Source organism: Perca fluviatilis, chromosome 11 (genome assembly GCF_010015445.1).
Source record: "Perca fluviatilis chromosome 11, GENO_Pfluv_1.0, whole genome shotgun sequence".
NCBI classification, from domain to species: domain Eukaryota; kingdom Metazoa; phylum Chordata; class Actinopteri; order Perciformes; family Percidae; genus Perca; species Perca fluviatilis.
The window spans coordinates 4211879-4237974 of record NC_053122.1 but is presented as its reverse complement, the minus strand read 5'-3'; the positions used below and the strand labels follow the sequence as shown (position 1 = coordinate 4237974).

At 42.8% G+C, this 26096-nt stretch overlaps 1 protein-coding gene across 1 annotated transcript in view; it reads right to left on the bottom strand.

The window, feature by feature from the left end:
- Positions 1-25851, bottom strand: part of tmeff1a (transmembrane protein with EGF-like and two follistatin-like domains 1a) — a 111458-nt gene extending 85607 nt beyond the window's left edge. Inside the window, exon 1 of the mRNA XM_039816105.1 lies at positions 25597-25851. Coding sequence (XP_039672039.1) covers positions 25597-25851 — 255 coding nt within the window. The remainder of the gene's footprint in view (positions 1-25596) is intronic.
- Between the last annotated feature and the right edge of the window lie 245 nt (positions 25852-26096).

The window sequence follows — 26096 nt, the reverse complement described above, 5'->3', positions numbered from 1 at the left end:
CTCGCGGCTTGAAAATATATATCGGCTCAATCAATCGCCTGCAGGATAAATAAATGAATGAATGACTCGGCTGGGGGTTATTTTCTCATGAAGAATTAATCAGCATGGGCGAGAAGCTGTGGTCTTTATCCTGAGGCTAATAACCAGAGAGACGGGGCCTACACACGGAGCTCTGTCTCCGGGACAGACCGCAGAGAGACGGGGCCTACACACGGAGCTCTGTCTCCGGGACAGACCACAGGGAGACGGGGCCTACACACGGAGCTCTGTCTCCAGGACAGACCGCAGAGAGACGGGAGACGGGGCCTACACACGGAGCTCTGTCTCCAGGACAGACCGCAGAGAGACGGGAGACGGGGCCTACACACGGAGCTCTGTCTCCGGGACAGACCGCAGAGAGACGGGAGACGGGGCCTACACACGGAGCTCTGTCTCCGGACAGACCGCAGAGAGACGGGACCTACACACGGAGATCTGTCTCCAGGACAGACCGCAGAGAGACGGGACCTACACACGGAGCTCTGTCTCCGGGACAGACCGCAGAGAGACGGGAGACGGGGCCTACACACGGAGCTCTGTCTCCGGGACAGACCGCAGAGAGACGGGAGACGGGGCCTACACACGGAGCTCTGTCTCCGGGACAGACCACAGAGAGACGGGGCCTACACACGGAGCTCTGTCTCCGGGACAGACCGCAGAGAGACGGGGCCTACACACGGAGCTCTGTCTCCGGGACAGACCGCAGAGAGACGGGAGACGGGGCCTACACGCGGAGCTCCGTCTCTGGGACAGACCGCAGAGAGACGGGGCCTACACGGAGCTCTGTCTCTGGGACAGACCGCAGAGAGACGGGGCCTACACACGGAGCTCCGTCTCCGGGACAGACCGCAGAGAGACGGGGCCTACACACGGAGCTCCGTCTCCGGGACAGACCGCAGAGAGACGGGGCCTACACACTGAGCTCCGTCTCCGGGACAGACCGCAGAGAAGTCTAAGGTTTTTAGGTAACAACATTTCAAACAACTTCACATCATTTTGGACCATTTATTTTATTCATTGTGTGTGTGTGTGCATATGTTTGCGTTTGTGTGTGTGTCTGTGTGTGCGAGCGTCAGTGTATGGTTGTTTGTGTGTGTGTGTGTGTTTGTGTGTGTGCATCAGTGTGTATTTGTGTGTGTGTGCGTGCGTATGTTTGCGTGTATGTGTGTGTGCGTGCGTGTGTTTGAATGTGTGTGTGTGTGTGTGTGTGTCTGAGTGTGTGCATCAATGTGTGTGTCGCGCGTGTGTGTGCGTATCAGTATATATGTTTACGTGTGTGTGTGTCTGAATGTGTGTGTGTGTGTGTGTGTGTGTGTGTGCGAATCAGTGTATATGTTTGCGTGCGTGCATGTGTGTATCTGAGTGTGTGTGTGGGTCTGAGTGTGTGTGTGTATGTGTGTCTGAGTGAGTGTGTATGTCTTAGTGTGTGTGTGTGTCTGAGTGAGTGAGTGTGTGTGTGTGTGTGTCTGAGTGTGTGTCTGAGTGTTTGTGTGTGCCTGTGTGTGTGTGTATCTAAGTGAGTGTGTGTGTCTGAGTGTCTGTCTGAGTTTGTGTGGGTGTGTGTATGTGTGTGTGTGTGTGTGTGTGTGTATCTCCGTTGTGCAGACAGCAGAGGAACAGAGGAAAGTAATTTAGCTGCAGCTTCACCAACATGAAGACTGGAAAGCATTTCCTCGCCATGTGGCGGGCAGACCTCTGACATTTACTCACCGAAACGGAAAAATGTGCCCGCTGTTGGCGCTTGGCGAGCGTTAATGTCAGGACCCTGATAAAACCCAGTAAATATTCCTCGGTAGAATATTTTACTACAGATATAATGAGCACTAAAGATGTCTTCTCTCTCTGGAGAGATAACTGCTTTCTCATTTTCCTGTTATCAGTTATTTGTCAAGATAAGATTTCTCATTTGGTCGATGTCTCAGCTCTCTGATATCCAGAGCCAGTTGACACAAACGTGAAGTCTAACGACAGAAACACACATTCTGCTTTTCTCAGACACAGTTTGAAGCCCGGAGAAATCGTCTCTAAGACACATAAAGCTCTTTTCACAGCCTGATTTGGGAGGAGAGGCTGTTATCTGTGGACCGGAGCAGAAAGGGGCTTTTGGGACGTGCGGTCAGGGGGATTTTGTGTGAAAAAAAGAAAGACGAGTTCCTCTAATGCACTCACAACATGGTGGAAACCAAGGTGGTACGCGTAGCTCCTATGGCGCCATTTTGATGCTACCAAGCCATCACCCCCCCATTAGCATCCCATTGACTCCCATTCATTCTGACGTCACTTTGACAGCGAATAACTTTACATCTGAAGCGTTTAAAGACTCTATTTGTCCGTTGTTTATTTCTAAAGAAACACGATAATGTATAAAAGGCTCCATTACCTTGTATCTATCTCTCAGCTCCGTAGCAGATGCTTTTATAACAATAGGCTAACGATTGGGTCATAACCACGAGACTTACTGTCACACAGTAGAGGAATTACCGTATAGTACAGGAGAAGCTCGCAGGCAGTTTGGACTTCCATTATCTGTTTAGGTTTAATGACTAATGTTAACTAGCATGTTAGTGATCAGTAATTAGCCTGTGCCTATGTTATCTCCTTACATATACCTACGCTCTCCGTCTCTGTAAGATTGGGAATGATTGAGATTTGTCTCGGCACAGCTACCAGAAGACTTCACACTTTCAGACAGGTTGCTCACGTCACATCTACGTCTTCAAGCTCAGTTGGAGGCTGCTCAGTAACACTCAGCCAGCACCGGGAAAGAGACTTCTGATATCCTTCACTGGTCTCCGTCCAGAGACACGGGCTCTGGTGGTCCAGTTTATATATACTGTCTATGGTGGAATCGGGGGGCTGGTGTTTCCCACAATGCCGTGCGTGAAATAAGGGACGTGGTGAGCCTCTAAATACACGAATCCCCCAGGGGAAATGTAAAGCTGCACTGATCAATACTTTTATATTAACAATGGATTAAATGGCTCTGATGTTAAAGAAGTCTAAAGTTTAGTCTCTTTGGGCGTTTTCACACCTATAGTTCGGTGGACTCGGTGCGATTCGGCGGGTGAAGTTGGGACATCGTTGCATTTCTCATTTGGTTCGGTTTGCCTTGACGCTGCACTTTGTCAAACGCGGCAAACGCTGTAAACACACGTTACGCGGTGGAAACGGTCGCTTGTTTATTGGACCGAATATCCGAAAACTCGGCGACACTAACTAACGGAGCGACAACCACATTTATAACGTCTCGGGTTATCTGTTTCTGCTTCTAATTTAGAAGAAGGGGAACAATGTGAGCAGCTGACAGACGGGGAGTGAATGAGAGATGGTGATGTCACACAGACGACCAGCGACGCGTGCTCAGAACAGCTGATGGGTCTGAAAGTTATCGTCCCTTAACCCTGCTGTTGTCCTTTCAAAAAGTCTCTGTATCAGAAATTTGTATGTTTTTGAATTAAATTTTATAGTATTTGAAAAGAAAAAAAAAATGATAAAAGAATGTTGTGACAAAAACTTTAAAAAGAAAAGTGCAGAAAACATTGAAAAAAGTGACGTAAAAACTTGGAAAAAAAGTGACAAACATCGGGAAGAGTGACAAAAGTGTTGAAAAAGATACATTTTAAATTTGTACCCAGAAAATCATATAGAAGTCCCTAAATTGTGTGCAAGGTGAAAGCTGCAGGCCAGTAAATACTCTTCTTTGGATCACGTTCTCACATGAACTGAACTTAACTCTAGTTCACTTGGAAGTGAACCGAGACCCCCGTTAATAAGCGGACCTGAGTTCAGATGAGCTTTCACACCGCCCAAAACCAACCGGACGATCAGACCAAACGCTCCAGGGGCAGGTGTGAAAGCAACCTAAGAAATATATGTGTATTAACAGTTATTATGACTGTATATTTTAACAGTAACTGTATCCCATGGCACCCATGTATTGTGAAAGAGTCAAATCAGGACAAAAGCATATCGAGCCAGCCCTACTCTCAAATTGCCAGTCTGGCTAGTCCACACAGCATTCTGGTTTATTGGCATTTATTTAAACCAATCACAATTGTCTTGGGTGATGCTAAGCTCCAGACGGAGCCACGGTACCTCTGCTAAATAGTCTCGGGAAGGAACTTGTTTTGGTGGAACATGTGGACGTTCAAAAGTAGTTTTAGTCGTGCAACAGAAAACTCCGATTGGACAGATAGTCTAGCTAGCTGTCTGGATTTACCCTGCAGAGATCTGAGGAGCAGTTAAAGGACAAATCCGGCGCAAAATGAACCTAGGGGTTAATAACACGTGGGTACCGAGTCAACCGTTCTCTGGGATATGTTTTCATACTAATCGAATGTGACCAGTTTTAGCGCAACCCGCTATTTAGCTTATAACGCTAGTCGTCGGGGCAGAGGGTAAAGTAAAAAGAAATCTCTATTTCTACACCACTAACAAGGCTCAAAATATCACCACACTTCCACGGTAGCATAATGAGGGTCCCTACATGTAAACCGAAGCATTGAGAACTTTGTAAGTGTACAGACAGTTTATTACATAGATAGTTTATAAAGACGTATACAGGCAGGCGCCATCTTGGGAAAACAGTCACAATAACTCGAATGACGAACGCTGTGCTTGAGCTAGGTTACTGGTTAATGGTTGCACGGCGTTCGTCGTTAGACGGATCGTGACTGTTTGACTGTTGTGACACGTGTTATTAAGCCCTAGGTTGATTTTGCGCGGGATTTGTCCTTTAACCATAGTCCTCATACTATCCACCGGAGGTTAGAACGCCAACACAAAGAAGGAGGAAGGGGACGGTCATCCAGCGGAAGTGGAACGTCGTCTATAGACTCTGCCAGCGCTAATGTTTCCCTGTAGAGTTGGCAAAACACAGAAAACAGCTAAAAGAAGAGGGAGAATATTGGACTAAACATTCATCAGATGGACACAAACAGCAACCCACTGACGCTCAACATCTTGTTTTTTATATTGATTACATAAAGCATCACTTTCTCTCTGCATTTCTGTTCATAACCTGCATTTCATTACAGATATTATAAAGTATAAGGCATCCTGAGGTGAACCAGTTTATCTAAAGTTTAAAAGGTTTCAGTCTTAACATTTAAAAACCAGACGAAGCGTCTCCCCGGATCCTCCGCCAGCTGAACCAACGCCAGCGATAAACACGGCCGAGGCTGATTCAACGCCGCTTGTTTGGAAGGTCAAGACTTTAACAGTTCAAAAGTTACAGAAGCTGCTTTCAGAACAAATAGCCGCCGGCAAAAGGCAGACAGAAACGGTTCACGCATATGAAGACCGCCTAATGTGAAGAGACGCAGCCGCTTTCTGCAGGAAATACAACCTGAAAACAACTCGTCCTCCCCGTCTAAAACCAAACACTTCATATTTCATAATGCCTCTCTAGCAGGAAACTGTCATCGTGTTGTGACCTTTCATTACAATATACATGGTTAAAGGTCCCATGACATGGTGCTCTTTGGATGCTTTTATATGGACCTTAGTGGTCCCCTAATACTGTATCTGAAGTCTCTTTTATATAGGCCTTAGTGGTCCCCTAATACTGTATCTGAAGTCTCTTTTATATAGGCCTTAGTGGTCCCCTAATACTGTATCTGAAGTCTCTTTTATATAGACCTTAGTGGTCCCCTAATACTGTATGTGAAGTCTCTTTTTATATGGCCTTAGTGGTCCCCTAATACTGTATCTGAAGTCTCTTTTATATAGACCTTAGTGGTCCCCTAATACTGTATCTGAAGTCTCTTTTATATAGACCTTAGTGGTCCCCTAATACTGTATCTGAAGTCTCTTTCCCGAAATTCAGCCTTGGTGCAGAATTCCAGCCACTAGAGCCAGTCCTACAATGAGCTTTCCTTAGGATGTGCCATTTCTGTGTCTGAAGCTATTGAGGAGGAGAGAGGGGTGGCCTTGACCAACTGGCACTTTGCTCATTTGAAAACCATGATGTCTCTCTCTATCTCTCTCATGGGTGGGCCAATTCTCTGGGCGAGCAAAGCAGAGAAAGGGGAGGTAACATTGCTCCTTATGACCTCATAAGGAGAAGATTCCTGATTGGTCTATCTGAGCTTTCAGGGCTCGGTTTACACGTATCGCCATTTCTAGCCACTGGGGGACCATAGGCAGGCTGGGGGAACTCATATTAATGTTAAAAAACCTCATAAAGATGGGACCTTTAAAAGAGCGCTGCACTGATATAGCGTCGCATTTCTATAACGTATTGTACTCCAGTAGCCTGATCATCCAGACCCACATCCAGATGTTGGGTCTGGGAACTCCCCATTGGCAGGGCTCAATTCGAGGGGCGGGATAAACGGTTGTCTTTCAAATTCCCTCTGCACCAATAGGATATCGCTTAAACTTTAAACTGCGAACACATCTTCCTTTTTTAAGAATGACTTCAGTGCCGTTCTTTGTTGTTTTCTCAAAGAAAAGCTGAACTCCAAGTCTTCCAGAGTCGCGGCCAAAGCCGATTCCAAAGACGCTGTTCTCCATCAGCAGCAGCCATCTTCTTTGTTTTCAAGTAGTGGGGAATTCACGCAGAACCGTCGCAACTCTGCCGTCATTATGTTAAGCCCCGCCCACCGACTCTATACACGATGTGATTGGCCTGACCAGAGTTTGTTTTTTTCCAGCTCCCAAGCCAACGGAGAGTTGCTAGACTGACCCTGGCTGCAAATTAGATTTGCTGCTGCTAGGGTGGTCTAGATTTCTAGGCTAGCACTCCTGATGGACAGTTAATAAACTTGAGCCATAGTGTGCAACTTTTTTTTAAATTAAAGCTGTAGTGCGTAGTTTCTGTCTCCCCCATGAGGAATTATAAGTAATGACAACACTGTCGGCATGTCCACATGATACAAGCCTGCTGTAATCTCACCCTTACACGGAGGATTAAAACAACATGATGGACTCTTCAGAAGAGGTCATTATCTTCACTCGAGTTTCTGCGCGGGAAAGTCACCGGACGCCACAATCTTCTGACCATAGCCATACTGAGAGATCCAGAGAGAGTTGTGTGGAGCTGATAGTCTTAATTAGCTTTGTAGCAACTCATTTGGCAATGGCTTGAATGTAACGGATGTTCATTAATATCAAAAAGTTACGCACTAAAGCCTTAATCAACATCCGTTACATTCAAGCCGTTGCCAAATGAGTTGCTACAAAGCTAATTAAGACTACCAGCTCCACACAACTCTCTCTGTACTCCTCAGTACGGCTCTTTTAAATGAAACCACCTCCTCCTGTTTGAAGGTTTATCAAAGTCTTCGGCACGCTGTCAAAGCTTTATTTAACCTTTATTTATTCAGGGAAGGTTCACTGAGAGGCAGCCTCTCTTTCGCAGGAACGACCTGATCACATTCACACAGTTCCACATTCATACCTGGAAGCTGCCCAGTACAACCCCAGTCTGATCTGCTGGAAGCTGCCCAGTACCACCATAGTCTGATCTGCTGGCCACTGAGCAGCTCCACTGGAGCAGTTGGAGGTTAAGGGCCTTGCTCAAGGGCACCTCAGTGGTGGTAATGAGGGAGGGACAAGCGCTGCTCTTTCACTTTCCCCACCCAGATTTGATCCTGTCGGTCTGGGGACTGAACCGGTGACCTCCCGGTCACAAGCTCGCTTCTTTAACCTTTAAGCCACCACTAAAAAAGCTAAAACGCTAGAGCTGCAAGGATTCAAAGATTAGTTGTCAACTATTTAATTAATCTCTAACTATTTTGATAATCGATTTGAGTCAAAACATTCTCTGATGTCAGATTGTTAAATGTTGAATATGTTCTAGTTTCTTCTCTCCTCTGGGACAGTTAACTGAATATCATTGAGTTGTGGACACAACAAGACATTTGAGGACGTCATCTTGGGCTTTTTGGGAAACGCTGATCCACAAGTTTTAACATTTCTGATCATTTTATGGACCAACCATTTCATGGCATTGTCTTAATTTGTTCTGATGTTTTTATCCGCTCCTACATCATCCCAGATGAGTTCTGCTTCCAGATGTTCAACAGCTGGACGTACAGTTTATTTACGTCTGTGCTCAGCGGGACGAGAGGAACAACAAACATCACAGGCGGCTGACGGCTTCGAAAGCTCCAGAGATACAGTCAGAAAAGAAGAAGTATTCAGAAAAGGACTGATACCACACTGTTGAAATACCCTCTTACAAGTTAAAGTCCTGCATTGAAAATGTTACTTCAGTAAAAAGTCTGTAAGTATCATCAGGAATATGTAGTTAAAGTATTAAAAGTGAAGAAACATCCTCACATTTTAGAAACGTTGCAAAAGGCGCCAAAATAGTTGAAGACAGAACCCGAGAAATGCCAAAAAAATCATCCAAAATAAGCCATAATAACAACAAAAATGTCAGAAGACAAAAAAAACAGACAAAAACGCTGATAAAAGCAACAAAAGCTTTTCTTAACATCAATGCCATGAGACTACAAATGAGAAACAGGATTTCAACCCAAGTAAAATCATTCGTTTTATTAAGTTGCATTGTCCCTTTCTTGGATACTTGAATGCTCTGCAAACACACACTGCTGATGTGCACACAGACGCTAAATCCCCACCCACGTATTAAGCCTTTGATCAACCGTGTGTCTGTAATCGGACCTGGGAAACCGAGCCGGAGTAGCCCTAAATGTGACAGATGAAGCCTCCGTAACGTCCTGCCTTCATAAAGCTGCCGTCTGGCCTAATCTACAGAGCCATCGGCGCGTGCGCTATATAAATGACGGCCCACACATTAAACCAATGTCACAGAAATCATTTTCATTTCCTCAGCGAGGGGGCGGAGGAGGCTGCCGCCAATGTCTTAATTGTCCCTTTGGTTCGACGCCCAAAACGTCCAGGACAAGATAACGACGTGTTAGCGCTGAGAGTGTGCAGAGTGGAAGAGACACTGTCGGGACACGTTAGGGTTTTCTGTGTGGCTATGTTTCACCTCGTATGTGCGTGGGCTGCTGCAAACCTGTCTGAGATATATATATATTTATATATACCGTATATCCTGAGAAGTCTGAAGTCTGCAGAGGCCTTCAGACGATGCAACGCAAGCCTCTGGGAGCTGTGTTCTGACGCTGCTTCACTTAATACGGACGTTGTTCTGTCATTAGAGGCAGAGCTGCAGCTTCTCCGCTCACATCTTCAGGAGAAGAACAAGGTTCACTGCCAGGTAGAGCCTCCCTTACACTGGAAGACTCTGAAAACAGAGACACCGTCTCACATCTAACGTTAAAGGCAGTCATAACATGTAAAGTACGACCAAAAGTAGGGAGTGCGGATTGGTAGCTGGAGAGATGCCAGATCACCTCAAACCGCTCAGGGCGCTGGTCCAGCACTGGCAGCCCACTCACTCTGACATCTCTCCATTTGTGCATGAATAGGTCCTGAGCATGTGTATGTGTGTGTGTGCATTTCAGGCCTGTGTGTAGTGATTTCAAATGGAGTGTAAATTGTAATTTCCCCAATGGGGATTAATAAAAAGTATAAATTAAATTAAATTAAAATAAATTAAAGACTGGGGATCCTGCAGGGTCACACGTTGCAAGACTACTACTAGATTCGTTTTGAGAAATATAACCAAACTAGCTAGCTACGGCTAGCGTTACCTGGTAACTTTAAGGGAAAGTCTGCAGATGTTCTGTTTTACTGTACGTGCAGATGAATGTCTCCAGTACCAGGAGGTCTGGGTTTATCTGCCGGATAAACTCCCGTTGGATCAGTCGCTTCAGAAGGGTAGAACATCAGCAACTTTCCCTCTTTAGCGTTTAGCTTAGCGCGGCGCCATAGCCACCATAAACAACAATGGCGGTAGCTGTTTGCTGCTTCCTGTTTGTTGCTGGAGGGAGAGCACCCATTGGTTGTTGACAACGTTCAGGTGATGTAACGTCAATACCAAGACTTCAAACTTAGGATAATATAACACACGTTTGATTTCATCTGAACGTCCAGACGGGAGAAAGACTCTAGCAAGACTTACACCAAACGATGGAGAAGATTGGTGCCCCCCCACTCTAGCAAGACTCTCAGGGGTTCATTCAGATATTAAACATTAGTCTGAGACAGTGGAATCACATGAAAAGTTGTTTGGTGTATGGTCGGCATAAGTAGCACTTGTGTGCTGTTCCACGGGTAGAGTAATTTACTTTTTACCTGTTTGATCAATGAAAGTCCAAGTCATTTTGGCAGTTAAAACCACTGGTTATGTCCACGAGATCTTAGTTGGGTTTCCAGACAAATCACTGCTTGAATGTATGCCTGTGTAGTCGGTGTGTGTTGGTGTGTGTGTGCGTGTTGTCAAAACCTGTATGTGCTTCCGGGTTACACCCGAGGAACCAAAGATTGGTTCCTATTTATACCGAGGGCACTAATTGGCTCTTACAATATGAAATAAACAAACGATACATACAGAGACAAATAACACATAGATATAACTATACTACATTAAGGAAAAGGAGGCTGTATGGGTGAGTGCAGGATGTCGAGGGATGTGCAGAGGACAGGATGTAGGGTTAAGGTTTAATGTCAGTGGGGGGCCCGGGGGGGGGTTTGTTAAAGAGGGTGAATGCTTGGAGGAAGAAACTGCTTTCATGGCGTCCTGTGATCACTCCGACTCTAAGGGCTTTGTTTATATGCTGCTTCCACATCATTACTGATGATGAAACTGACGTTGACGTTTTACACAAAGAGTTGGTAGAGAAGTTCAGTGGGAAGACACAGTCAGGTATTAAATAAGTCTAAATATAATAAAGTATATCTCCCCCTGTTGTTAAAAAGGAACTAGTAACTTTGACTAACTGAGCTACTTTTAACTTAATCTGAACTGATGAGGTTGAGATCAAAGAGGGGGATCAATCAAAGGTTCCCACCGGCGCGCCGACGCCGTCAGGATTCACATTTCGGGAGCCAACGTGATCTGAGGCTCGGAGAGCCGAGAGAGATTAGAGATCAGCTCCGTTTGAAGTGCAGTCGGCAGTCTTTCATGGCGGGCGGCAGGGCGGAGGAGCGGAGAGCCCGCAGGCCCCTGCACACCTGCAGGGTCACCTTCCTGCAGGATCACCTTCCTACAGGATCACCTTTCTACAGGATCACCTTCCTACAGGATCACCTTCCTGCAGGATCACCTTCCTGCAGGATCACCTTCCTGCAGCGTCCGCTCTCGCTCCAACACCGCCGGCTTCAGACGTCCACGAAAAACTGTTTGCTGGGTTTTAAAAGCAAAACACGTCGCAGAAAGCAACCAAAACGTAAAAAAACTTTGAAAAATGTGACAAAAATGCAGAAAAAAGCGACTTAAACTACATGAAGCGTTCAATTGTACTGTACTTTTACTACTTTTTTCAAAAAATGTCAAAAAGTGACAAAAAAACTTCGACAATAGCTACAAAAACACGTCAAGAAATGTCGAAAAATGCCGTAAAAAACTCAAACTGCATGAAGCTAAGAATACTCAGGTACTTAATAAATTACAAAATGACGAAGAAAATGTCGTAAAAAAGCGACACAAACCTCGACAAAAGCAACCAAACATTTAAACAAGCAGCAAAAATGTCAAAAGAAATTAACACGTTGAAAAAGCAACAAAAACGGTGATAAAGAATGACAAGAAAGTCGAAAAAACTACAAAAATGCAGAAAAAAACAACTACAACTACACAACGCTGTGAGTACTTTTACGTCACTTTTACAACTTTTTTCTAAAACCTCAAAAGGCAACAAAAAACAATAAAAAAAGCTACAAATAGGGTGTAAAAAGTGTCAAAAACGTCGACAAAGAGATAAAAAAACTAAAACTACATAAAGTTGAGAATACTCGGGTACTTTTACATAATAAATGACTAAACAAATCAGCATCCAAGTACTTATACATTATATTATCCCTCCTGTTGTCCTCGGGTCACATTTGACCCATTTTCAAAAAGAAATTTCATCAGAAATTTGGGTGTCTTTCAACCAAATTGTCAAAAAAAAAGTAACGTGGATGGTTCACTACAATGCTCTTCACAAGTTAAATAAATGATCAGTTCACTACTTTCATTGAATTTGGGTGTTTTATAAAATTTTATAGCATTTGAAAAAAAAAAATTATAAAAGAATGTTGAAAAAAGTGACAAAAAGGTCGTGAAAAACCTTCAAAAACTTAAAAACAACAAAAAAGTGCGAAAAAAATCGACAAAAACATTGAAAAAAGTGACAAAAAGGTCGGAAAAAGTGAGAAAAACATCGAGAAAAGTGACAAAAGTGTCCCAAAAACACCAAACATTGAAAAAAAGAGGTTTTTATTTTAAATTTTGACCCAGAAAATCTAAAAGCTGCAGGTCGACGGGAAGACAACATGAGGGTTAAAGGAGCCGACGCCCTTTAAATTAGAGATGCACCCATTACAACTTTATAGGCCAATTCCGATTTCCGATTTTCTTTGAGTTAGGCCGGCCGATACCGATTTTAGCCGATTCCTTCATTTTTTCTAACCACTTTACAGCACAAACAAATATGTATTTTCTATCTTTTCTTTAATAGAACATGTGTTGAACAGATAATGGATCACTATAAAATAGAAACTATATAAATGACTCCTGGTGTGGGACATTCACACACATCTAAAGAGTAATGTTAGAACCATTTCCTTCTTGTCACATCTAATATCACACTAAAGAAATGTGATTCTGGTTTTTGGTGTGGTCCCTCCACGCCCTACTGTCTCCTTGCAGGTGTTTGATTGATTGATTGATTTATTTGCCCATTTCATTATAAAATACGATACAACTATGCACCATACATTGAAAACAAAACAAAGTCAGGATAACACAATAAAGCCCTGAGGCTTATTTCCATTGTGGTCCCTGGGGGGCGGGGTGAGCAAGTGGCAGCAGGTCAAGCATCAATCATCACAAACCATACATATATTAAATAGATACATAAAAACAATACAGTAATAAATCCTCATACTACGACAGTGCCTGCTTAAAACCTCCTAAACTTCTGACCATCTTTAGATTTCCTGGCAACCTGTTCCACAGGCTTGTTGCTACATACAAAAAGGACTCCTTACCTAAATTACTCTTAAATCTAGGAGGTACAAAATCAGTAGAGCTTCCCCTGGTGGAGTGGCTGTGAACATCTCTTACTCTGTTAAAATAATTGATTAAATATTTGGGGACAACCCCATACACAGTCCTATGTACCATGCACAGGTGAATCTGAGAGACTTGATCTTCAACTTTTAACCAGCCAATAGTCTCAAAATGAGAAGTATCAAGATGAGATCTCATGGGGAGGTTCTGAATAAGCCTCAAAGCCTTATTATGAGCAGTCTGAAGCCTACGTTTCAGATGCTGTAGGACACCTTTATACCATGAGCAGCATGCATAGTCAAAATAAGGCTGAATTAGAGCACTTACCAGAGTTAACATTGCGTTCTTGTCCATAAATCTTGAGCTTCTTGCCAAGAAACGTACTCTTTGATTTACTTTGGCAAGTACCTTTTGCGCTTGGCCCACTCCAGTCAAGTGGCAGTCCAGCACACAACCTAGGTAAGTAACCGAGTCCTTTACATTAATCTCATTATCTCCAACTAAAACCTTAAAACCAGGGGATCTTTTCAGTTTTATCTTTGACCCAAAAAGTATGGCTTCCGTTTTCCCTAGGTGAAGCGATAGCCTATTGTCTGACATCCACCTGCTGACATTCAATAGTTCTACACTGAGGGTTCTTTCGACTATGTTCTTATCTTTATGAGAAACCAATAATGCAGAATCATCTGCATATAAAAAAAGTTCACATGAACATACAGACTTAAGGTCATTAATATATAGAAGGAAAAAAAGTGGACCCAAGACACTCCCTTGTTGCATATTGTAAACTTATCTTCTGCTCACACGCTGAAGAATGTCCAAACAGCTGACACGTTGCAGGTTAACTCACCAGGTTCCCTACATGTGGGAGAATAGCGCCGACACACGCTTCACACCGCGAGCGGGTACGCGCCACACACGGCGGAAAAGTTGAGAGAAAGGAAAGAGAGACCGTGCCGTGGCGTCCGTGTGTGCGTGCGTCCTTGAGAACTGTAACTCGTATAACTTCTGTCGTCAGTTAATTGTAGCGTTGACCGGCATGAAATCGGCATATGTCAGACTGAGGGTCTGTAGTACGGACAGTGGTTCCCCTGACGGTGAGATGTTCTGCAGAGAGAAACAGGAGAAACGGCCCACATGATGGATTCAAAAAAACTTTATTGTCTTCTGTCTGGAGGCAACAACCATCCCCGAGAGACTCTTCTTTCACACAACACCAGAAACTATCTTCAAAGATACGCTCAGCTCTTTTATTTCTAAGAATTAACTTCATAAATGAGAAACCAATCTGCTTCCAATGCTTAAACGTTTGATTAGAAAAGCAAAGACACAGAAATAGACTCCCAGCTGCTGCTTACCTTTCCATAGAGGTGGAGAACAGTCTTTGATATTCAGACTTAAGAGACAGACAGGCAGGCAGACAGACAGACAGACAGAGAGACAGACAGACAGGCAGACAGACCGAGACAGGCAGACAGACAGACAGCAGAAAGACAGAGAGACAGACAGCTGTTGCTTCACCCGAAGAGCACCTTGACTTTCCTCCTCCTTTTATCCTCTGGGCGTAATTAAACTGCGAGAAGGAGAGCAGGTTTACAAAGTCCACCTCCAGCCAGTTGACAAACACCTTTTTATGGCCTCGTGAAAGACAATTAAAAGCGTCTGTCACCCTGTTGCGCTGCAGATAATTGCTTCGCCCCCAAACTCAGTCGGCAAAAACTGCTGGATGGATAATTCCCTCTCAGCTGGAGAGAAAGGGAACTGACAGTCTATCACCTCATCTGCCACCCACGCCCACACCCACCCTGGCCTCGGCTGGCATTTGGATTGTTTTGGGATGCTGTGAGTCAAAATAAGCAAGGCGGGCAGTCAGTCTCATACACTGAAAGAGCACCTTGACTCCACAGTTTAATCCTCAAAAGCTCATTTGCACTCCAAGACCTGAAGAATGTTTCTGAAACAGACGAGGAAACCATTTCAAGTCCAATATCTGTATATATATATATAGATATCTCTGTATAGAATTTTTTTTAATGATAATCAAATAAAGAACTATTTTCCAAAACGCATTTTCTTTTTACTTTTGTGATTTATTTTCTGAAATGACGGATATTGGGCACCTTTACCTCTGTAAATGTAAATGGACTGTTTTTATATAGCGCTTTTCTAGTCTTAACGACTACTCAAAGCGCTTTAACATAGTACAGGAACCATTCACCATTCACACACATTCATACACTGTGGCCGAGGCTGCCGTACAAGGTGCCACCTGCTCATCAGATAAACATTCACACACATTTACACTCCGATGGCGCAGCATCGGGGGCAACTCAGGGTTCAGTGTCTTGCCCAAGGACACTTCGGCATGGAACTGCAGGGCCAGGGATCGAGCCACCAACCTTCCGATTGGCAGGCGACCTCTCTACCACTTAGCCACAGCCGCCCCGTGCAAAATATGACTGTCATCCGATTTTCAAAAGAAAAAATTTATATTTATATAATTATATATAATTTGTCATCGAACCGATACAGATGTGTTAAAAACATGACCATATCGGCCGATATTATATCTGCGGCCGATATATCGTGCACCACTACATACAACGTTCATTCCTACCCTCTAACCCAGTGGTTCTTCTATACGTGTACAGGAAGATCACTTATTTAAGCTATTGTTGACGAGTATTGTGTAGCTTTTTGCACAGATGCTTACAGTGTAACAGTGAAATTCCCCGCTGGTATTAATAAAGTATCTATCTCTCTCAGCAATATCTGACATGAACAAATGAGTCCGTCAGAGTATCCAGAGTCTGTTTTCATGAGGTGTAAAAGCATGAAAGACAAATCCTGTGGGTAGTAGTGTCGGGATCGCCCACCGCCGCACGTCCTTGTGTTTATTAACGGAGCACAAGTGTCATCAATCTGCATGAAAAAAACACTTCAAACTGCCTGCAATGTGAAAACGAGGGGGGGTGGCATTGTTCCAGAGCCAAAAAACATGATTAATGTTGTTTCTGCTGGGGCGGATACACTGATGTTTCAGGCTGAGACAAGAGAGAAAATCTTGTTATTACAGCATCAACACACGCACACGCACACACACACACACACAATGCCCAACAGCCTGGATGTCACTTATGGATGTTACTTAAGCCCAGTTCAGACCAAAGATTTGATGAAAGAATTTTAGAACGCTGTAGAGAAATGTTTCAGCTGATGGTGTCACTGCGACTCAGCTGGTCGAGTCTCCAGAGGCTGGTTTTAGAACGTAAGAGACGTCTCCTGTTTCTACAGCCAATAGAGAAGTCAGCTGGTGGAGTCTCCAGAGACTGGTTTTAGAACGTAAGAGACGTCTCCTGTTTCAACAGCCAATAGACAAGTCAGCTGGTCGAGTCTCCAGAGGCTGGTTTTAGAACGTAAGAGACGTCTCCTGTTTCAACAGCCAATAGAGAAGTCAGCTGGTCGAGTCTCCAGAGACTGGTTTTAGAACGTAAGAGACGTCTCCTGTTTCTACAGCCAATAGAGAAGTCAGCTGGTCGAGTCTCCAGAGGCTGGTTTTAGAACGTAAGAGACGTCTCCTGTTTCAACAGCCAATAGACAAGTCAGCTGGTCGAGTCTCCAGAGGCTGGTTTTAGAACGTAAGAGACGTCTCCTGTTTCAACAGCCAATAGAGAAGTCAGCTGGTCGAGTCTCCAGAGGCTGGTTTTAGAACGTAAGAGACGTCTCCTGTTTCTACAGCCAATAGAGAAGTCAGCTGGTAAAGTCAGCAGATGCAACAAATGAAATATCCAGCTACAACACCCTTATAGGTATATGTAGGCGTGTATGTATATATATATATATATATATATATATATATATATATATATATATATATATATATATGTACAGTAGGTAAGTGTATGCATGCATATGCAAACACACTGTATGTATGCATGTATGTAGAAAGTTATCTGTTATCACTTATTTTATCTTTCTGGTCTTTCATTAAGTTAAGAAGTGGGGGGGCTGATATAAGCTGATAGCTTCTGACCCTACCCTTTGGTTACGACCAATAAATTCATTCATTCATACAAAAAGCCCGGAAGTTAGGATGGAAGTACAAAGAGTCATTGCTATGGAGATGATACACCGTCTTGTCTCGTCTCGTCGGTGGGAACTGGCAGCTTTCAGAACGCTGCAGAACGTTGCAAGAAGTTGCAAGTTTACACTCGTCTTGTCCATAATCTTTGGTCTGAACTGGGCTTTTAAACTTGCCACAGGTCCATTTTTCAGTTTGATGAAGTGTTTAACCCTTGTGTTGTCTTCCCGTCGACGATGAACTTGTTGTCCATCCAGGTCAAATGTGAATTTGAATTTTTGCTGCTTTTTCCAGCGTTTATGGCTCTTTTTTTTTAATGCTTTTGACACTTTTTGAATCGTTTTTGTCACTTTTTTCAATGTTTTATTTTTAAATTCAGGGTCAATAAACCTAATGACATTATACCTCATTTTTGAGTTGAAAAGGCAGAAATTATGAATTATTTTGACTAATAGTTAAGATAAGATGGTGTTGAGTGGATCACAGACTGGTTTATGTCAAAGTTTAGTTACAATACTGTTTTAAAACCATTTAAACCGTTTATAAAATTTATTAAAACACCCCAAATTCAATAAAAGTATTCATTCATTTTACATGCAAAGATCGCTGTGTGAGTTCCGTACAACGTACATGTTATTTTTGGGCATTTTGGTTCAAATAAATCCATATATCCGATATAACAACTTTGAAAATGGGTCAAATTTGACCCTAGGACAACACGAGGCTAATCAATAATTTTCTACAAATTACTTTATTACACAAGGGCTAAAACCCTTTCTACAGGTTTATGATAGAGTTTACTGCTGTACTTCCGTTGATCCTGATTATCGGAGAAGAGATCATGCCTGGATGTAAACAGATCTGCATAGTGAACGCGAGGCTTACAGGGAACTAATCCAAACGCAGACGCGTGCGTCATCATTCTACAGCCATCTGACTGTGCTGATGAGAAGTTAAAGCAAAACATGGATTGATTGCCACTTGAAGGTATTTATAGCGATTTTATTCTTTACAAATCTTCTCTGAATGCTGTCAGAGGTTCATCTGAGAGACGAATATATGTCTAAACCGGGACGTACGAAACAAGGCCGTAACTTTGGGTTCAACAAAGTGTGTGTGTGTGTGGGGGGGGTTGAGATTGTGTGTTTAAAAAACGACAGAAACTTCAGAAAAAAACTAAAATATGGCGACAAAACGTAAAAGAAATTGATTAAAAAAAAACACTTGAAAAAGGCGACAAAAACATTGAAAAAAAAAGCAGCAAAAATGTCAGAAAAAGTGACAAATTCTATGAAAAAAAAAACGTTTTTATTAATCTGGGTGTGGGGGGCGTTATATATATATATATATATATATATATATATATATATATATAACCTCCCCCTCTCCCATTTTAATAAAGAAACCCAAAGCTCCGACTGTGACTGGAGAGATACCTTGAGAGGGGGAAGTGAGAAAACCAATACATTAATGAAACCAAAAGCCCACTGGAGACCGTTTTGATTGCTTCAACCTTTTGTTAAGGCTGTTCCAGTGTGACGCAGCAGCTGCTGTTGGTTAGAAACAAAAGGGTACTCCCTCCATTCATTTACCTGCTAACTTCCCAGCTGCCCGAGGGGCCGTTCTCCAGAGCCCGCCCGCTGAATGACAACTCATTATTGGTGAGAGAGGCGTTTGTATCTGTGAATCCCAGACAGGGACGAGCAACAAAGAAGCTCGCCATCCTGCGGGGCGAGATGCCTGAACCACGGCACGTAAACCGCCTCCACTTTTTACCCAAAACGTGTCGCGGAAGACCTCATACACATGGAGGATCAACCGGATCACAGCTTCGGCTTAAACGGTCAGAGTGTAAACTGGAAGCGGCGGCGACAGAACGTCGATATTCACCTGCAGCTCTGCCTGAATATTTGTTCAGGACGAACATGAACATTTTATCAGAATACAGCATAGAAATCTGCTTAGAGATATAGGACAGGGATCTTCAACAGGGGGTCCGGGACCACTAGGGGGGTCCTCACAGTCACTGCAGGGGGGCCTCCAAATTATTGTACATTTTTGAAAGTTTTTTTCAAAATGTAAAACGTCTTAACATGATTCCAACATATTATTAGCAAATATAAATCCCCACTGATGATAGGCCTACTGGCCAATAATGTAGTCACTATTTAAAACATGATTTATAAAATCATGCCAACAATTTTAAGGCTATTTGAATAGCTTAGTATTCTACGCAAAAGAAGAGGAATGCTTTAGGCTGCCCTAAATGTTATTGTAGGACCAGATTAATATGCAACTTCATTTTATACAATATATGTAGTAGGGGGTCCCTGATCTGTCTCTATTTCAGTTAAGTGGTCCTTGGCTTAAAAAACGTAGAAGACCCCTGATATAGGAAATAAACCCATATGGTAGAACAACACAATGTAATTCTGCTAAATAATAAAGACAAGCTCCTGTAACCGTCCTCCCTGCGCTCTATGTTTTGACAGTATCGTCATAGTAACAGTGACTAATGATGCATTGTGAATGCGAGATGCTTCTCCAGGGCTGTATTTCCCCCCCGCTCCCCTCAGACCCTGAACACAGCAGCTTCCAACAAAGTGCCAGAAGCCATTTGGTTGCGACTGTAAAAGCCTTCCTTTCTTGTGTTTTCTGAGCCGACAACAGTTCATTATCTGCTTATCAAGCCTCGGCACGGTGCAACAGGGTTACAGATTTGCTTTCCATGCGGCGGCGAGCGGGTGAATTAGACTGCCCTTGCTGAAATAAAATCAAGGTATTTGGTGCATTTAGTGATTCGGAAATCTTTAATTTGCCTCTGCAGACTTTTTTGCATCGTGCATGCGGTGTGTCGGGCGCCTGCAGGAGAGCAGAGGTCCGAATCAAACCGCGCTCATCTGCAAAGGAAAACCAACAAGACCACCAAACCATACGGCGATATCGGTCGTTTGTCCCCCCTCTCACACGACCCACAGGAGAGTTCTCCGTCCTCATATCTAAACCAGAAAAGGTAAAGGTTTTAAACACGTCATTAATATGGTGAAATGGTCCCAGTTTGGTTAGGTTTAGGCACCAAAACTACTTAGTTAATACAGTACCTTTGTGCTTTTTTTGGACAGCATTTTGCTCAACTTAAACTGTGTTTAAATGTGCTCTAGAAATAAACTTTACTTACTTATTTTACAAGAGACAGGGTTTAGAGAGCAATTCTCAATAAAGTAAACGGAAGTACTTTTGTTGTCAACAAGGGTTAAGTTGATAAAAAGATGGTGCTTTGGGTTCAAATCAGACGTTACTTCACTTCCTGAAGGTTACCACGTGACGCAGAACGTGACTTCGACTAGGACTTCACAATATATATTATTATTTTTTTCTGTAATGGAGATCACCCATTGGTTGTTGACAATGTTCACGTGATTTAACTTCACTACCAAGACATAAAAGTTAGGATAATATCAAACACGTTTGATTTTGTCTGAAGGTCCAGACAGGACAAAGACTGACTGGGACTGTGTTATGACCTTACACCAAACGATGGAGACGACTCTCAGGATTTCATTCAGATATTATTGGACATTAGTCTGAGACAGTGGAATCACTTGAAAAGGCTTTTGGTGTAAGGTCGGCATTATGTGGCCGTTTTTTCGAGGGAGGACAGTCTCGAGGAAAAAGCTCTGTTTCTTAAAAGGTACACTGTGTAGTGTTTGAAGTATTTTATTAGCTAAAATCAATGTGTTCATTCATAAATATGTCCTCATTGGTGTAAAATGACCTCTGCCAATGATCTGACTTATCCTCGTAAGCGAAGAATTTCTTATCTGTATTTACATTGGACGGGCAAGTCCAAGGAGGCTTCCATGTCGTTTTGAGACATAGAGCACTAGCCGACCTGTCTAGCTAATCCACAACGCGTTTTTGTTCAGAGCTAGCGTCACGTGACTGAAACCAGCTGAAACGGAGAAGGAGATCAGTGAGAGGCGCTGGTCTGCCCTTTAGTTCATAATGGAGGATCAGACTCATGCCGAGCCACAGGAGAAGGAATCCTCGTCGCCAAAGAAGCGAAAATTGGACGACATGTTGTCATAGCTTCTTGGTACATAACGGCTACCGTAGTTGCAACACGCATTTGAAAAAGCGAGGCGCCAGAGAGCACTATTCGCTTGAATGCAAAATACAATTTCACCACTAGATGGGAGACATTCCTACACAGTGGACCTTTAATGTAAACAATGCGAGCAGCATATGAAAAAGCATTTCACAGGTCCATTAATAAAACATGAGGCGAGGCGGTTTAGTGCAGACACTCCTGAGTGACAGCGAACACTCATTTACATGACGGCTGTTTTTCCCTTTTAAATATTTAATAAAAGCTAAAGAGGAAGAACAGCATAACACAATAATGAATTTATGAATATTAGAGATATTCATGAAGCATTGCATACAATCCCTGTCGAAATATTAAAGTGATGCACGTACAAAAGCTCACAATGCACCGACTCACTGTGGACTCGGAGCTCACAGGTTTATTTTGGGAAGATGAGGACCGGAGTTTATTGTTAAAAAAGCTGCATAGTGGTGGGTTTTAAAGAGCAAATACTAATATTTTCATTCTCTCTTTCTTTCTCTAACTTATTGTCCATACTAGGGCTGGGCGATATGGGCAAAATATAAATATCCCAATATTTTTGACCAAATACCTCGATATCGATACCACAACGATATTGTAGTGTTGACTATTGGTGCTTTCACAAAATATTTAAACAATGAGATTTTTATGAATAATCATCAGTAATGTGGATATAATGACTAAGTGGGTAAAGGCGAATAATAGACCAGTTACAACAGTCTGGTAAATTCAGAAAATTACATCACTTTACTGTAATGCAGCCTTTAAAACCAGGAAAAGACACTTATGCCATATCACGATATTACGATATCCAAAATCTAAGACAACATCTAGTCTCGTATCACAATATCGATATAATATCGATATATTGCCCAGCTCTAGTCCATACATATGAATAGTTCCCATCCGAGAAAATTAAGACATGCATACAACTGCGTAGCCGACACGAGGTACGCTGGGGGGGGGCATGTTCCCCGAACTTTCCATGACGGTGCCCTGTCTGAGCTGATTTGAACGCACCATAAGTAGGCGAGAGTGCATGTTACTCAGGTTGATTGATAGACTCAAATAGGTATAGGCAATAATACAATAATATATCATAAAACTAATAGGGAGGAAAACTTTAAAATATGCAATAATTAGGTTCAGTGTACATGGTGGAATAGTGGCATTACAATGTGCCAGCCGGCCATTCTCCGCCGGGATACTACCCCCAAATATCAGTGTTTCAATCGATCATAAATTAAATGTAGGCTACGTGGAATCAGCAATTCCAAGAGAGACAAATGGAAGAGGGTCTTTCAATAAAAATCCTCCTGCTGAACAATCTGTCCCCCTGCATGCATCATTTATGAATAATATGTATCATTTGCACATTAGAGCTATGACGATTAATCAATTAATCGAATACGTCACAACTTTTAGCCAACATATGCCTATTTGCCTTCATTGTTGATTTAACCCAACCCGTTCTCACTCCGAACTCGTAAAATATGGACGTTTGGTCAGTGGCTTGAGCCGCGCCGAAAACGCGTGCGTGCTTGAAATGGAACCGACGCCTGTTTTTCACGCAACACGAAAGCGTGTTGGAAGCATTTCCAGGCAAAATAGAATAGGAAAAGATGTTTATATGTCATTTAGACACAAATACATATTAAAACATGACATGTTGATGTTTGAAAGTCTCGAGGTTTTGATATAAATGCAGATATATGAATGTAATTAAAAAAAATAGATTTTCTAATATTGCACCTGTCAATCCAGAAGGAAATATTCTGGAGCATATTTTGCCGTCAATACTGCCGACGTTGTCTTTGCTGTAATCAGATCAGTATATATTTATGTTTAACATGGTATTTCATTTTATCAATGGGAACCATCCATGTGTCCAGACAAGGCTAGCAGCAGCAGCAGCGCCGCTGCCAGTGTGTAGCCGGCCTAACTGCGTCAAAAGTGACGCCAATAGTCCCGACCCGGTGCATTTAGATCTGACACTAAAGGAGACTTTTAGCGTCAATAACGACGCCAAAGGCACCTGACCAAGCGTCCGTATTTTACTCGATGGGAGTGAGAATGTGTTGATTTGACCACACATCCAGTCATCTTGTTTTTGGTTTTGTGTCCTCAGTTCTGCCAGAAAGCAGTAAGATATATCTAAAGACATATATCTAGACATTTCAAACCTCTTTCTGCTCGTAGCCGCAAGGATAAGACTTAAATACCTCGTACTCATTGGCTGCATTTACATACGTAACGTAACACTTAATACATTTAGATTGAAGTGCCTCCAATAAATCCCGGTACTCGTGGATTCTTTTCACCAACACGCAGGAATAACAATGTGCTTCTCGTCATCTTTCACTCAGCTGGAAACTAGACCGTCCAATAAGGACGCGAGACATTTTAAAGCACATTAAAGCCGCTATAATTAGACTCTTTATGAGATGCAAAGGTCAGACTCTGAGCAACACTGAGACACTTCAAGACGCATTTAATATAATGAACATTATGAGAAATCATGAAGGATATAAAAGGAAATACCTGCAGGAATATTACAGTCACAACACTGATTTATGATGCAGCATTAAAGGACAACCAAGGTACAACCTCGTAGGTCCTCCAAATCCTACGGAGATATCGGCCGTTTGTCCCCCCTCATACGACCCACAGGAGAGTTTTCCGTCCTCATATCTAAACCAGAGAAGGTAACGGTCGCGGTTTTAAACATGTCGTTAAAGATGCCGTAGGTAGGATTGTGAAGATCCAGGACTTAGCCAAAAAATTTGAACATCGACACTCTTCTCAGTCCGACGAGACTGACGACGGCCTTTAGACGTCGTCACCTTACTTCCTGCTTTGCTCCCGTCAGAACTACTACGGCCACTAGATGGCGCCGCCACTAGAAACCTAGATATAGGTCTAGAATGATGCTGGAACATACCACTTATGGTTCTTATTGGTACAGTTTAACAGTGAACATTAAAGGTTATAAAAACTTAGGAAGATGTTTCTCCAGCGCTGCAAAGACGAATCGATTAGTTGTCAACAATTAAATTAATCGCCAACTTTTGAGTCATTTTTCTATGAAAAATAAATTAATAAAAATTCCCTGACTCCAGCTTCTAAAATGTGAATATTAACAGCTCCACAGTCTGTCCACAGTGTACTATTTAAACCGGAGCGAGATGAATCAATACCTCCACAGAAAAGTAATTTTTCATAACAAAATATGACCTTGTTAGCGTGTTGAGTTTGAGGATTTGTTGCTATTGGGATTCGGATTGTTAGTTATCAAAACAAACGAGTGACTGAGAATGACTCAACATTAAGTATGACAGGTGCATGATTCATTAAAATATATTGCAGATTATAGCAGAGCTGCAAAGACGTATTGATTAGTTGTTAACTATTAAATGAATCGCCAATTAATCAGTTCATGTCATTTTTTATGAAATACTTCTCTGATGTCAGCTTGTTAAATGTGAATATTGTTTTAGTTTCTTCTCTCCTCTGGGACAGGAAACTGAATATCTTTGAGTTGTGGACACAACGAGACATTTGAGGACGTCGTCTTGGGCTTTTTGGGAAACACTGATCCACATTTTTCACTCGTTTTCTGACATTTTAGAGACCCAACGACTAATCGATTAATCGAGAAAATAATCGACAGATGAATCGACAATGAAAATAATCGTTATTTGCAGCCCTACTAAGAAGGTTTGGGATTTTAAAGGGTCAGTTTTGACACAAATAAGTAATATTATGTGCCAATTTTCAATATAATTGTCTCATCAGAGTGAAAGTGTTTTAATTAATCGAGAAAACAAATCAACAATCAAAGTCGTCGTTAGCTGCAGCCCTGGCTGTATTGCTGAAAGAATTTGTCGTTTCGTCAATAGTGGATGTATAGAAAATGAATAAACAATAATGCAAATAATCAGTTACGTTAATGTTATGACCTATCAAGCACAAATGCCAGACATCCATATTTAACTCGTCATCTTGGACTTTGGGAAACACTGATCCACATATTTCACCATTTTCTGACATTTTAGAGACCAGACAACTACTCCATTCATCCAGAAAATAACCCACACATTAACCAGTTATGTAAATAACTGTTAATTGCAGGGTTCAAAATCAACTTTTTGTCCACCAGCCAAATGCTATATGCCTATAGTGGTTGTTCAAATGTTACCAGCCACTCAATAGATTACCATTGTTAGGTTTTTTTGCAAATCTACCTGCTACTTGCATCACCCCCTCCGCCCCCCAGTATTTGGCTGGCGGATGGTTGCTGATTTTGGACCCTGGATGCAGCCCAGAGCCCGCAGCGGTGTGCCTACCTGCGCAGTCCTTCCCCTTGCCTTTGCACTCTCCGCTGTGGGAGGGGTAAGTGGCCCGAGCCTCGGGCAGGTAGAGCAGCACGGAGAGCAGACAGGCGGACACCAGGTACCACTCGGGACCCCTCCTCCTCCTCCCAGCGCCTGACACCATGATGAACATGATGATCCTCCGTGCCTAAATTCCAGACACACAAACACAACTCGCTTCTCTCTTTCTCTCTCTCTGCAGGTTTCACTCAGTTTAAATCCCTTTGGGAAGCAAAAAATAAAAAGCAGAAAAATCTGAAAACACCCCCGGCTGCCTCACGCTGTGTCCAGGGAGGGAAAAGAGCCCTTAAACGGGGGAGAAAAGAGCTGAAGATGGAGCAATGTGCGGAGAGATATTCCGCGTTTTTTTAGGACGCC